The following is a 14,204-nucleotide window of genomic DNA, read 5'->3' as shown; positions in this document are numbered from 1 at the left end:
CAAAAGACATGTGTTTCTCTTTTTTGGTTGCTGAGTAATATTCCATTGTATATATGTACCACATCTTTCTAATCCAGTCATCTACTTTTGGGCATCCCTGCCAATCTTTTTTCTTGAAAACGAGGTTTGATTCTCATGCCAGCCACTGACTTTTGTTTTCAAGAGATCAACCCGTGTTTGGAGAATAATGGAGGCTGTCACCAGCACGCAGAGTGCACGCACACAGGACCCAACCAGGTGAGCTCTGCGCCCGGGGTCCTCAGGCTTCCTAAGCCAAGCTCCTGGATCTAGAGACCCGAAGGTGGGGAGCTGGAAACAGACCTCTGGGGAGCAGCAGCAGAAAATAGATACTATAGAGCAAATTCTGAAAGAATTCCCAAAGAGGCCATTCTCTGGGAATGAAGAGAAATAGAAGTTGAAGGAGAGACAAAGGATACTTAGAAGGGGCCCCCAGCAGGAGAATGTCTGTGTCTGTGAACAACACATAGGTAGAATCCCCTAGAAGATCTTCAACAGTGCTCCTCTTTTATTCAGCTTTGTTGATGCGCAGAATCCCACAATTTCCCTTTGACTTGAGGCTCTGAAATGCATGCCACAGTGGAAGATAATGCCTGGAGTCCAACCCCACCCCACCACCCCCACACATTACCTAATATATGGAGGGTTTGGGGAGGTGGGGAGAACTGAGGGCTCCTGCATAGAGGGGCGAGGTGGCGGTATACTGACTTTTCTGCTGAGACTCATCCCTTTGCTATGGTGGGATCAGAGGCTAGCCCCTGTGCAAAGTCACAGGCAGGCGAGTGTAGGCTGAGGGATCCAAGTGCCACCTCACTCCGGCTCTGCCACCTTCTGAAAGGAAGACCGGCAGGCAGGATGCTGTGTCCACCGGGACCTGGACGGGGCCATCCAGCCTCCAGGAAACGCTCCATCGGCCTGATTGAGGCTTCTGGAGACCTCGGTGCCAGGCCTCCCAATAAGCTGATCAAGCAAGCGCCTAAAGCACCAAAAATAAGCAAAAACTTGATTGCTTGTGGTACAGATAACGGTTATAGGAAAAACTGGAAGTCAATGCTGAGCTAACATATTTGGGGCTTTAAGTAGAAAATGTGATTCAAAGCACTTATGAAGCGGGGGAACCAGAGTCCTGGAGGCGTCCAGCATGGCCTCCTGAACTCAGGCAGTGGGAGGACGAGGGGGTCCAACACGAAAGCAGGGCCCTCCAGGAGGGGGCGCTGGTGGGCAATCTGTAAAGAGAAGGCAGGAATGAAGCCAGGGTGGGGATGAAGCAAGAGGGGGAGGAGCAGAGAAAACCTCTGGCTGGCTGCTCCCAGTTCAAGTGCTAACAAGCAGCTGTCACAAGGGAGCCACCTCTCCCGCGTGGGAGGACCAAGAAGGTGGCCCTCAGGTGGGCATGTGGGGGGCAGCTGCCCCTTCCTCTGGGCACACATGCGGTGAAGAGAGAGGATCTGCCTCTCTGCCGCGCCCACTCCTGGTGGTGCTCCCTGGCTGTGCTCCTGAGCAGAGTGCCTGTGACACAGGAATCCCCAGTGGCCAGCTTGCATACCCTGTCCTCCCTCAACCGAATGAGAAGCCCCCCACTGACTCCCTCAGCCCAGTTGGGTTTGACTGATTGTTTCAAATATGTGCAACGGGTTTTGCCTGGGAAGCCCCTGGCCAGCCTCTCCCAGTACCAGCGGCCCGCTGAGCACAGGGAGGAGTCTGAGTAGGGGTGGGCAAGCTCAGCTTCCTCCCGATGGCAGCTTCACCACCAAAGAGAGAAAAGCCTAGCAGGCCAGACACCAATAAGGTGACAAAATTTTAAAATCTGAAGTCTCTTGACCACCAACACAGGACAGACAGAAGCTCCTGGTGGAGAGGGAAGTGTGTCGGTGTGCTAATGTGTAAGATAGCGAGTGTCACTATAAATAGGTCTGACCATTGTCTGTGAAGCATCACCATTAGCGTGCTCGGTCCTGAGAGACAGCAGAGTGGAGCTGAAATGACCCTATCCCCCCCGCCCTGCCCAGGCCGTCTGTAACTGTTTGCCCAAATACACCGGAGACGGGAAGGTGTGCACGCTCATCAACATCTGCTTAACCGTGAGTCCTGCTGAGTGCGGAGGCCCTCAGAGGTCAGGCTGGGGGCCTCCTACCCCACTGTGAGGGCCTGGGGCATTGGGGGGATCCCGGAGCTGCTTCGGGGCCATGAGGTTCGTTTTCCCTCCATTGTAAATATTGAAGAAACTCCCATCTCTGCCTGTGTCTTCTAAAGCAGACCCAAGGCCCGCCTGGCTTAGGTTGATCTCATCTTAAGAGCCTTCATTATCTCTGCAAAGACTCTTTTCCTAAACACGTTCACATTCACATTGGCCCTACGACACGCAACTAGGTCAGAGGCACACACTGGACACCAGCACCGTAGCAGACACTGAGCCAAAAGAACTCTCCGGATACCTGCAGAAGAGTCAGAGGGGAGAAGATTTTACCGTCAGCCTTCAAGCTGCCGCTTTCCTCACTTATTTTTCCTGAGCTCTACATTTATTCCTCACTTAGAAACTGCGCAGGCTGCAGAGTCCTGGACATGCCTGCGATGTCAGATTTGAACTGTCTTGCTTTGCTTGTCTCTAGCTCTCTGCTCAGTCTTCCGCAGTTTATAAGCTTTTCGCAGACAAGGACAGTGTGTTCTCTGTTCCCTTTGCTATGGTGGGGTCAGAGGTTAACCTAAAGCTGAGAGTGTCACACACCCTTGGTGACCTTCTAGTTTCGCTCCAAGTACCAAGAAATTTCCCGTTGGGCGACCGTGGGCTATCTGGGCAAGGTTGGACCTGCCATCCTGGGAATTCAGCTTGGGTAAATATGACAACTTTGCAACTGCAGGGAATTGGAAGAAAATTTCAGGGAAAGGGCAGAGCATGCAGACCAGCCAAAGAATGCAGCAAAAAATAAATTTTAGTCAGAATCGCTTTGTGGCAAACTAACTGTCTGATTCCCATCCCCCACTCTGGAAATTTTACCAGAAAAACGGCGGCTGTAGTGAATTTGCTATCTGCAATCACACTGGAGTGGATGAAAGGACCTGTACCTGCAAGCCATACTACGTCGGGGATGGATTCACCTGCAATGGCAACATCCACCAGGTAACACAAGCCTTGTCTCCATAAAGCCAAGTCTAGACCCCTCTCTGTGCTGAGAACCCGGTCGCTAAAGAATGGACAAGAGTTTGGTAACATGGAGGGCCCAACCTGGTGGCACAATGGGTTAAAGCGCAGCACTGCAAGCTGACCGCAGCTGATTCAGTGCAAGTTCGATCCCCAGCCCCAGAAGTAGCCCACATGGCGCAGCAGACCTCTCCTGTCTCACCCGCTGCTCCCCCAGGCAGTGTATTTCATGGATCTGCTTATTCTGCTCCCCACTCGGTCTCTAGGGAATCCTCTTGCCACCCCTGCCCCTCTGGCCCTTACCCCAGTTCTATATGCATAAATAAATAAATCTTTTAAAATATATACAGAAAGAGTTTGTAACATGGAAAGCCCTCTAAAAGTATGAAAGACTTTTGATACAGGCTGGTAATAAAAAGAAACTTTATGTATCCATGGGAATCACCCGCCCATCATTCAGATGGACCATTCGAGCCAGAAACATCTAGTTTGAATTCAACTCTGCCCAGCAGGTTATAGCACCTCTCTAGGAATCTGATTTCTAATCAGTGAAAGAAAATAATAATGGCACTGACCCCTGCAGGTTGTTAAAAGAGTTAAATGAGATAATATGTGTAAAAGACCCAGAGCACACAGAAAGTCAAAGCATTATGACAACTTCGGTGTGGTTTGCCGCTGGGCTAGGGCTGAACCAGGCATACGGGCAGCTGTCCTGGGCTTAGGGGCTGAGCGGGTCTGTGCTTGTAGATTTCTACTTAGTAGAAAATGGACCTTCTGTTAATTGTTTTTAAGTGGAACTAGAATATACGAACTGACTGTATATTCTTGTAATGGAGGGATTAAAACTGCCACAAACATCGAACTGGTTTTTCTTTTTTTTTTTAAATAACTACTCCTTTAAAAGTGCATGTGAAGCTCAGATGCTTCTAGAAATGGCTGAACCTTTCTTTGATTAAGTCAGATGGTGACTCCAGGAAGGTTTTGGAATTCACAGAATGGCCACAAACTGTTCTCAACATCTTCTGTAAGCCTAGAGATGGGGCTTGAAAAGGCAGACTGTCCATTGAATGGATACGAGACTCTCCACCTTAGAGAAATTGTCTTGTCACCATCCTGCCTTGGTCTTGTGTGTTAGCCACAGACATTCAACCAACCTGCCCTGTCTTTTGTCCAGGTGCTTCCCAGGAACCCAAACACTTCCCAGTATTACTTCCAGTTGCTGGTAAGCATATGTGTGTCTGTCTAGCTAGGAGAGTGGGTCTCACACACGGCAGGATAAGCCCTGGAGTGCGTGAAGGTAGAGAAAATTCTGGAAGGGACTCTGTGTTACTTGTGAATTTCTCTGGCTTCCCTCTGCTGAGCAGCAGGAAAAAGAAGAATGAATAGTAGCTTGGCCTTTTGTACACTGAAAGTGTGACATATAAAAATCTGCATCAGACCAGTGGAGAATGGAAAAGATTCCAGGTCCACTGGGTAACACTTCTGTTAGATCTTCCTGGATTTCATACAACCAAATAAGTCCCACATATACTGAAAAGCAAAAGAGGAAAATCTAGAATCACAAAATCGAAAAGAAAGTAGAAGTAACCATAAGCTCTCAGCATTGGCCAGAAGACCATCAGAATAGTTAAGGAAATCATCTTATAATTAAGATGATTATTGGGGATTATTATCTCAGCAAAGTATATTATCCCTCATATGAATATATATGGGGAAAAGACACTGAGAAAAAAATGCCTAAAAATAATAGGGGTTACTGCTGGTTGGTAGGATTATGGGTAGTTGTTTTCTTCCTTAGGATGTCTTTTTCAAGCTTTAGGACAAGCACATGCTAATTGTATAAGCAGATAAAAATAAGCATTATTTCAATGACAAAGAAACTGAGTGGATTTGAAGACTAAATGAAACACAGCTGCCTGCCTGCACTTCCCACCCCGCTCTCCATCACCTACTCCCCGCCTCTGGCTGCACTCTGCCAGTGTTTGGGTCAAGTCGGTGACTAGGGCCCTCCTTCCTCCCCCAGGAGCATTCAGTGCGAGACCTGATAGGTCCCGGCCCCTTCACGGTGTTGGTGCCCTTGTCCAAGGCCTTTGACGAGGAGCCCCAGGTAAGCATGACTCTGGAGGGCATCTGAAGAGGCCTGGGCTAGAATGCTGGGGCATCAGCCTGGAACCAACCTTGGGGATCCTTTAAAGGCATATTTCAGATCAACAGCCAAGTAACCCCTATCAGGGGAGGTAGTCATGTGCATTTGGGGTAGGCCCTGGCCAGAGACCCCCTAGAGGACATTCCTCCTCCCTTCCCCGACAAAAAAGAAAGGAATGCTGGATTAAAGGGCTTTATATATATATATATATATATATATATAAGAGAACCAAATAAAACAGAGGGGGAAATTGTATTGTTATTACAATACAAACCACAAAACACAAACAGACAATTATAAACCAGAGCTATCCTATAAGGGTGTGAGAGGGGTTGGAAGGAGGGAGGAGGGACTGTGGGGCCCTGGGATGTGATGATGCCTGGGTGAGCTGAGGGAAGGGGAAAGAAACATTGTTTTAAAATGAAAAAAATAAAGGTTCTCTTCTTGCAGGGTTACCAGAGGCTTTATTTACTGTTCTAAGTCTCACTGGCCTCTTCATTGCTGGCCTACCCACTGACGTATACCCAGGGAGCAAATCTGTTTTGAGTGGGGAGGAGATTCTTGCGTCCAGCCCAGACTCACTCATTTAGTCTCCTTGACAAACCTGGGAACCTGTGATATTTTTATCCCCATTTTACAGTCAAGGACACCAAGAAAAAACACTTCTCCAGAGTCACAGCACTAGCAAATGGGGAGCAAAGACTCAAATTTGATCCCAGCACCTGTGTTTTTAACCTTCTACACACATTGCCTCTCTATGCAAATATTCAGGACCCCAGCGAAAGCATTCTTTGGAAGAATTTGACATTTGATCATTTTTTAAAAAGCATGAAACAACAAGAGTCCCTGTGGGCTTTTTATTGCACTTCCTTATAGTTAATGCTGTTTGAATTTGACCTGCAAATAGAGACACAATGTGATCTTTTCCATACTAATCATTACGCATGGTCCAAAGGGGATGAGAGAGGAAAGAGGGAGGAGAACTGGCACAAAGGACTGTGGAGAGGACTGTGGGTACCTTGGTGGGTGGGCTGCAGAGATGACAGCTTAAGTGGGAAATTGGGAGAGACCACACTTCCAAAATACTGACAATGATGTAAACTAATGGCACCAAAATGCATTAAAAAACAAAAACAATATAAAATGCTGGTCCTTTTAGTGAATAACAAAAAAAAAAAAAAAAGAAAGAAAGAAAGAAAATTTAAACCTGGCCCTAATGAATTACAAAAAAAAAAAGAAAATGAAAGAAAATCTGGCCCAGGTACCTCTCCAAGAGGGGGGAGGACTGAGCATTTTTCCCATCATATTTCACTGAACTATTTTTTCAAGTAGCATCTCCCTGGACTTGGGTCATTATGCCAAGTTTTGGGACGTGCTGGAGCAGAGGAATGCCACGCCCTGTTCCAGCATGAGATTCTACATTGGAAACAGAAAAGGAAAGAGAGTCCGTTCCTTCCTGAGCAACCTCACCCTGAACCCTGGCCACAAGCCCACACTGGCCACACACTTCTCACGATTGGGAGTGAAGGGGCAAGCAGATAGAGGTGTGGGGAGAAAACAGCCAAAGGGAAAGTTCTAGCCAAAGGCCCCCAGCTCTGCCTAGAACCCTCTGGGCCTCTGTTACAGGTAAAAGACTGGGACAAGCAGGGCCTGATGCCCCAGATCCTCCGGTACCACGTGATTGCCTGTCACCAGCTACTTCTGGAAAACCTAAAACTGACATCGAATGCTACTTCCCTCCAAGGAGATCCTTTGACATTCTCCCTCTCTCAGGTAAGGAGAGACATTTCCTTGGGCCCTCTCTCCTCTTTCATAAAGCAACGCCAGTAATAACAATGACAAGAACTCACATGCCCTGAGTGATTTCTAAACGCCAGGTACTGGGCTAAGTATTTGATAATGTGCTAATTCATTTCACCCTCAATATAACCCCGTAATGTAGGCAATTTACACAATTCCAAAATTCTATTCTTAAATTTACAAATTAAGAAGCCCAGCTAAGAGGGGTCAGGTAATGTTGCCAAAGTCGCCTAGCCAGCAAATATTAGAGCTGCAATTCAGACGGTCAGGCAGCTTCAGAGGGTCAGCACAACTGCCTTTCGAAGCACTGGTCAGAAGCTGGGACTTTTGCCCAAAGCCCCTTGACCTTGCTAATCCCTCCCTCCCACAATGAAGAAACAAATGGAGGGTACAGGTTTCCTTGTAAGTGGGGGAAATTGTGTCATGGTGACAGAGAGAAGTTGGCAAAACAGAACATGTGAAAGAGAAATGCATTTGATCTGCCTGCTATTTCATATTTGAGAATTACAGTAACTGTTTTACTTATTTACTGTTAACTTCTCTGAGTGAAAATAGTGTTCTCAGCTTTGTACCCATCAGAGTGAAACTTGCTCAAGTAACTGAGACCTTCAGATTTTGCACATAGCTCTCTTCGACATTCAAATTCATGATGATTTAACTGTTAAAGCATTCTGAAGGAAGCAATCTTGTGTTTGCTTCTCTTTGTGCTCATTTCTTTTTTCTTTTTTGGTGATTTCAGGACACAGTGTATGTAAATAATAAAGCTAAAATCATAGCCAGTGATACCATCAGTACCAATGGAATCATTCACATCATAGACAAACTGCTGACTCCCCAAAACCTTCTTATCACCCGTAAAGATGCCTTTGGGAGGATTCTGGTAGGTGAACGCATTTTCCTCCTGTCAACATGGGGTGCTCACCCTGTTTTTGCAGTTCTGGTTTTAAGGCATTTTAATCTTGCTGCTTCAGTCACAAGCTACTACTAGAAGCCTAGTAAATAACAGATACTTAGTAAGAAATAAATAGGAAAAGTCTATTTTAAGTGCAGGGAAATGGATTTTAAAAGTTTTTCTTTAGTGTCCACAAGAGCATATGGTCTGGCATAGATTTGGAAAGTGGCAGAATTACAGCAAGATAATATTTATATAGATAACTTCAGATGTTAGAGGACTGGTAGAAGACCATTGAGATAAAGACAGACAAGTAGACAGACACATACATACATACATAAAAAACTAAATTTGAGTAAAATGTCTCAACAGAAAGGACAAGCGTAACTTTTATTGTTATTTTATTTGTACTGGCAGGGTCCTTCATTGCAGACAACAGAATCCACTATATCTAAATTAACCAACAAGGAGTTTCTTAAAATAATAAGTACATCATCAAATCTCTTGGAAATCCAGAGATTTCCAAGGTGCAGCATTCAGATGCTGCATTGATAAAAGCGAGGCACCTCAGGCATAGCAAAGGGGGAGCACCTGCCTTCACCCCAGGGCTGCTCTGACTAGCAGCTCGCCAGGGCTGCCTTCTCCCTCCTCACCATCTGGGACCCAAGACTCTGGCCCCAATGCCTCCAGCATGTATTTTTCAGGAGACCCGACCACGCTGCCTGCAGCCATTGCCACCGTGAGACACTGTTTCTTTCCACCAAAAAGTCTTGGCCAAGCCCTTCTGCTTATTGTGTCTATGTACGTAGGGTTCTAGCTGCAAGCCAGTCTGGGGCCTTAACCTTCCAGCCTCTGTACTGCAAAAAGACACGGGTGCTCAGAGCCGGAGTGGGTGCCTACCACGTTACCTTACTCTTCTCCAGCTGAACTTGTGTTAAAGTGCTTTGTCAGTTGTAGGAAGAAAGGATACTGATTCCCATTCTTACCTTTGCAGCAAAATCTTACAACAGTGGCAATAAACCATGGCTACGTCAAGTTTAGCAAGTTAATACAGGTAAAAACCTTTTTCTTGGGATAAGTGAAATCACCTGAAGAGGTTTGGTTTTTTTTTTTTTCTTTGAAGGGATTTGGGGGTTTGGTTTGGGTTTGCTTGAGGGACTAACCAGCTATTATGGGGTAATTATTAACAAGAGTCCAGCATTTAACTTTGTGTTTTGCTTTCTAAGAAAATGAGGACCTTAGTGGCCAGAGAATGATGGGCATCGAGTTTTAGGCTTTGTGACCCTTGAACTATAGAAGCCCCAGGGTGGTTGGGGAGGGATCCCCAGCTGACGGACCCTCAGCGAGACCCTGGACCTTGTGTGCAGTGATCTGCATATTGTGTTTCAGGACTTGGGTTTGCTGAGCCTCATCACTGACCCCATCCACACGCCGGTCACCCTCTTCTGGCCCAGTGACCAGGCCTTGCAGGCTCTGCCTCCCGAACAACAGGAATTCCTGTTCAACCAAGACAACAAAGACAAACTGAAGGAGTATTTGAAGTTCCACGTGATCCGAGATTCCAAGGTAATGTGTTTGCACACCGAGGTAAGTGAGGGAGGCCCCAGGGATGGTCAGATCCAGGAATTGCTGGTATCTCCACCTCCATGGAAGCCCCATGGTCCTGGCCAGTGACCCCAACAGCCACACCTGACTCTGTTTCTCAACCTGCCGTATGTCTTTTCTAACTTGAATAACCCGGGCTGTTCTCCTGGCCCTGCAGATTTGTTTTTTTCTCTTCTCTGGTTCATGTGGCATAATGGCTGTGGATGGCATTTTCCAAGTTTCTCCAGACAGACTGCACCCCATCTGAAAAATTTCTAGGCAAAGGACTGAAATCTTCTGTTCACTTCTAAGTTGATCTATGATCTAGGAAGCCAAGATCTTGTAGGGACGTGACAGCTTTTGCTAAAACCTGGTCACTCTGAGTGCTCACCCAGAACCCAGTTTTCTCTCCAGGATGAGTCTGTCTAATCCAAGAATGCCACCCCCCCACCCCTAAACCCCACCCCACCCCCTGCCAATGTTCTGACTTTGGTTAGTTCTTTGCCCCTCAATTCTGTAACAAGCCACCACAGGTTGGGTGAGGTGTTTCCATAGTGCAGTGGTTACCACATTTGCCTCACACAAGCTGGATGAAAATAGAATTTCATTCTGGAACAACAGAAATTCATTCTCTTGGAGTTGGAGGCCAGAAACCACAGTTGAGGTGCTGACAAGATTGTTCCCTCTGGAGACTCTGAGGCAGACTCTGTGCTTCTCGCCTGACTCCCCCAGTGGCTGCCGGAATCTTCAGCATTTCTTGGCTTGGAGACACCTCCCTCCAATCTCTGTGTCTGTTGCCCCAGAGAATTATTAGAACTTAGAAAGCTCATCTGACTGTGTGTTTGTGTCTTCACACAGCAGTCTCCTCTAAGACACCAGCCACACTGGGCTGACCATCCTCATCTTACTCAATCACATCTGTTAAACTTTTTTATTTCACAGTAAGGTCCCATTCTGAGGTAATGGGTGTCAGGACTTAATAAACTTTCTAGGACACAATTCAGCCCCTAACAGTGCCCTGTGCGTTTCCCTAACCCCCAGCCCTGCCTTTGGCGTCATACACCAAGATAGCCTCTCCGGTGGACTCCAGAACGGGGTGAGGAGGAGGGGTGACCAAAACCAGCCCAGCTGGTAGGGACTTCTCAGCCTCCTGGAGAGCCCATTATTCTCCCTTGATGGCGGCTACTCCCATTCAAAGCTGAGATTATGAGAACTCTTGGAAACACTTGTGTCTGAAATTGGTCTGTCAGTAAAACTCCTTTGCATGTTTCTTCAGCCCAAATTCGGGGTATTATCAATAATAAAGCATCACTGCTCCTAAGGTTCTGGCAGTGGATCTCCCCAGATCTGCCTCCTGGAAGACCCTGCAAGGCTCGGGGCTGAGTGTGAAGTGTGGAGCTGGCAGTGACATCGTGAGTACTGTCCCCCGGTGAGGTGGGGGGTGCACGGGCCACAAGGAGGCCCCATCACTGGCCCCCAAGGAGCTACTCATTTGTCCTCTCACGGCCCTCCAGGTCGCTAGTCATGAAAAACCTGGTAAACCCAAGCCATTCCATGCCCTTCAGTGAAGAGCAGCTTTTGATTGATCTTTTTTCTTTTTTCCTTTATCCCCATTTCTTTTTTTTTTTTTTAAGATTTATTGATTTATGCATACAAGAACTGGGGTGGAGGCCAGGGTGCAGGGGGTGTAAGAAGATCCATCAGTAAGAGAGAGGGGTGCAGAACAGGCCAACTGACTGAAATACATTGCTGAGGGGAGCAGTGGGTGGGATAGGAGAGGTCTGCTGCACCATATGGGTCAGCTCCCTGGCCGGGGATCAAACTCATGCTGCTGTAGCTGTAGAAAGCTTCATAATGCTGCACTTTAATCCTTTGCACCACCAGGGAGGGCGCTCCTTTATTCCCATTTCTTTTCTCTTTTTTTCTCACTTACTTTTAGAGCATGAATTCGCAGTGTGGGTACCTCCCTGAGATGGGAACTTACACTGTCATTCCTTTTCATTTCTTTCCCAGCCCACTCTGCCCTTATCTCCAGCTCTGGGCTATCCTAGCTAGATCAGCCAACAGAGAAAGTTTGCAATCTTCGCTGGCTAGTTCGTGAGCTCGTAATTTTACCTTCTTGTAATTCCATGTGGTAAATAGCATGATAGGATAATAGTAACACCCTATATCCTGCATGTGTTGGAAAACCCACTAAGACAGTAACTTAAATATATAAGGATTTATCTCTCTGGTAATAGAAATCTGGAGGTTGGGCCCTCCCTTGTGGCACAGCGAGTTAAAGCACAGCACTGCAAGCTAGCCACAGCCACTTCTGTGGGAGCTCGATCCCGGCCAGGGAGGTGACCACATGGTACAACAGGCCTCTCCTGTCTCGCCCACTGCTCCCCTCAGCAGTGTACTTCGTGGATCTGCCTGTTCTGCTCCCCACTCTGTCTCTGGTCCTTTCATTGCCCCTGCACCTCTGGTCTGTATCCTAGTTCTCTATGCATAAATAATAAATAAATCCTAAAAAGAAAAGAAACCCTAGTTTGTTGCAAGTATAAAATGAAACAACAAATCTAAAGCACAATTTAGACAATCATGTCTAGCCATGTGAGGACCTTCTTATCACTGTAAAGTTAAACCCCATCCTACATCCTGGAAAGAAATTGTGCCAGGCAATTTACTCATTACTAGCTCTAAATAAGAAGACTGAGTCACTCCCCATGAAGTGTGACAGCAACAGAGTTTACCTTAAACCGCAGGCAGGTCAGCCCTGCTCCATCCTGACACGCCCAAGCCGCACTGTTCCTACTTTGTTGGATGCAATGTTGTAGCATCCAAGCATGTGAGCTCAGGGTTGAGTGAATGGGTTTGATGCTTACACTTCCACTTACTCACTGCATGACTTTGAGCAAGTTGTCTGGCCTCTCACAAGCTGAGTCTCCTCATCTGTAAATAGGGATACTGGTAGTAGGAACCTTAGGGCTGTTGCAAGGTTTGAAAAATTTTGGACAGTTAAAGCATGTGGAATAGTACTTGGCACATAATGCATGCTGGGCACTCACTATTAAGTAGGTGCCTTGTTTTGCATATGTTTGCATATATGCTAATATATTCACATATATGCTAATGTCTGTTCTGAATCTTGCTGGCCACCATAATGTGCCTTAGGAAGAAAAGATATCTGAGGATTGTTGACTGTTTCTCTCTTTGTCTCTCTGTCTCTCTCACAGGGTGAACTCTTCCTGAATGGTCAGACATGCAGAATTGTGCAGAGAGAGCTCTTGTTTGACCTGGGTGTGGCCTATGGCATTGACTGTCTACTGATTGACCCCACCCTGGGGGGCCACTGTGACACTTTTACTACATTCAATGTCTCGGTCAGTGCTATCAATGATACTGTTGAACCCCAGGGGCAGAGAACAAGCCTCATGATCCAGAAGGGGCCTGCTGTGAAAACAAGGAGGGCTGGTCCTCAGTGAGCCCAGGACCACAGATCTGAGGACTGAACAATATGTTTATCACCACCACTTAGCCCTACACAAGGCTTGCAACATGTATCCACCTTCCCACCCATTCATTCAGTGATTCGCACTCCATTAAGGAAAGAGTTGCTAGGCACCACCACACACAGGCTAGTCATTTGTTTCAGATCACCATCCAGTCAGTCACTCATTCATTCATTTTTTGAGATACTGCAAATTAAAGCATAGGTCAGTTGCTACTGACAGTGTAACTATAAAAAATAACAATTTCATGTGACTCATCTAATATTATACATCCCCCATACCTCTATTCATTTCCTCATTCCGACACTTAATAATTTGATTGTACTTCTCACCTGGGCCCTGCCTGTATGAGGGTTTCCCCACTTCACATTTGCATTCACCCAGCCAGTGCCATTCAAGGAGAACTATCTTGGGGCCAGCCATTTGGTCCCATGTCATCTTGTCCCTACAGGAATGCACTAATACAAGTAGTTATCACCAACTCTATTACATACAGTTAGAAACTGAGCGTCTCGTAAGGAATGAAATGACTTACACAACCAAGTGATCACCGCTTGATTTCAGTACCTGGCAGCTTGTAAACATTCCATAAATAGCCCAAATTCTTCACACAAAGTAAGAGGTGAAAAACCTTGCTACTGAGGTTTTTGGCCTTAACTTCTGAAGCATATTCGGTTAATCATTTTCCCTCATCCCCTTGGGATGAAACAACAATGCCAGTTCTTATCACTGTTTTATAGATCAGAGAACAAAAGATCAAAAGGAGAGATTGGCCAGTTGCATCCTGAATGACAGCTTTATGATAGGAAATGTCTCACCTCAAAGAACTTACCCAAGGAGACGAGGCCCAAAAGAACTTCAGAATTCTGCATGGCAAAGTAATTGCCACAGTGTATCTGTTCTAATATCCGTCACTGAGTTCTTAGCGAACATCAAAACACGAACCATAGCACTCCATTTTCCCCAATATCCTTGAATGTTAAGTGTTTCTTTTCTTGCATACTAGGGAGACTGTGGGAGCTGTATCAGTACTCCCAGCTGCCCGAGGTGGAGTAAATCAAAGGTAATTATGAATGCGGTGATGATGCTGGGAGAGCGCAGGTTTGTTTCATTACCAGAGCCCACCTTCCG

General features: G+C 46.5%; 1 protein-coding gene across 1 annotated transcript in view; it reads left to right on the top strand.

Annotated features, from left to right (window-relative positions):
• The window catches only part of STAB2 (stabilin 2), a 97,058-nt gene that overhangs the window by 65,852 nt on the left and 17,002 nt on the right, over window positions 1-14,204 (top strand). The window contains exons 43-54 of the mRNA XM_012735221.1: window positions 164-237; window positions 2,028-2,099; window positions 3,017-3,136; window positions 4,332-4,379; window positions 5,181-5,264; window positions 6,930-7,076; window positions 7,843-7,983; window positions 8,990-9,049; window positions 9,385-9,561; window positions 10,902-10,991; window positions 12,798-12,944; window positions 14,080-14,136. Coding sequence (XP_012590675.1) covers window positions 164-237; window positions 2,028-2,099; window positions 3,017-3,136; window positions 4,332-4,379; window positions 5,181-5,264; window positions 6,930-7,076; window positions 7,843-7,983; window positions 8,990-9,049; window positions 9,385-9,561; window positions 10,902-10,991; window positions 12,798-12,944; window positions 14,080-14,136 — 1,217 coding nt within the window. The remainder of the gene's footprint in view (window positions 1-163; window positions 238-2,027; window positions 2,100-3,016; window positions 3,137-4,331; window positions 4,380-5,180; window positions 5,265-6,929; window positions 7,077-7,842; window positions 7,984-8,989; window positions 9,050-9,384; window positions 9,562-10,901; window positions 10,992-12,797; window positions 12,945-14,079; window positions 14,137-14,204) is intronic.

This window comes from Condylura cristata, unplaced genomic scaffold (genome assembly GCF_000260355.1).
Source record: "Condylura cristata isolate star-nosed mole 26May11 unplaced genomic scaffold, ConCri1.0 scaffold00004, whole genome shotgun sequence".
In the NCBI taxonomy this organism is placed as follows: Eukaryota; Metazoa; Chordata; class Mammalia; order Eulipotyphla; family Talpidae; genus Condylura; species Condylura cristata.
Note: the sequence above shows the minus strand (reverse complement) of the source record. Positions and strands in the feature narration are given on the sequence as shown.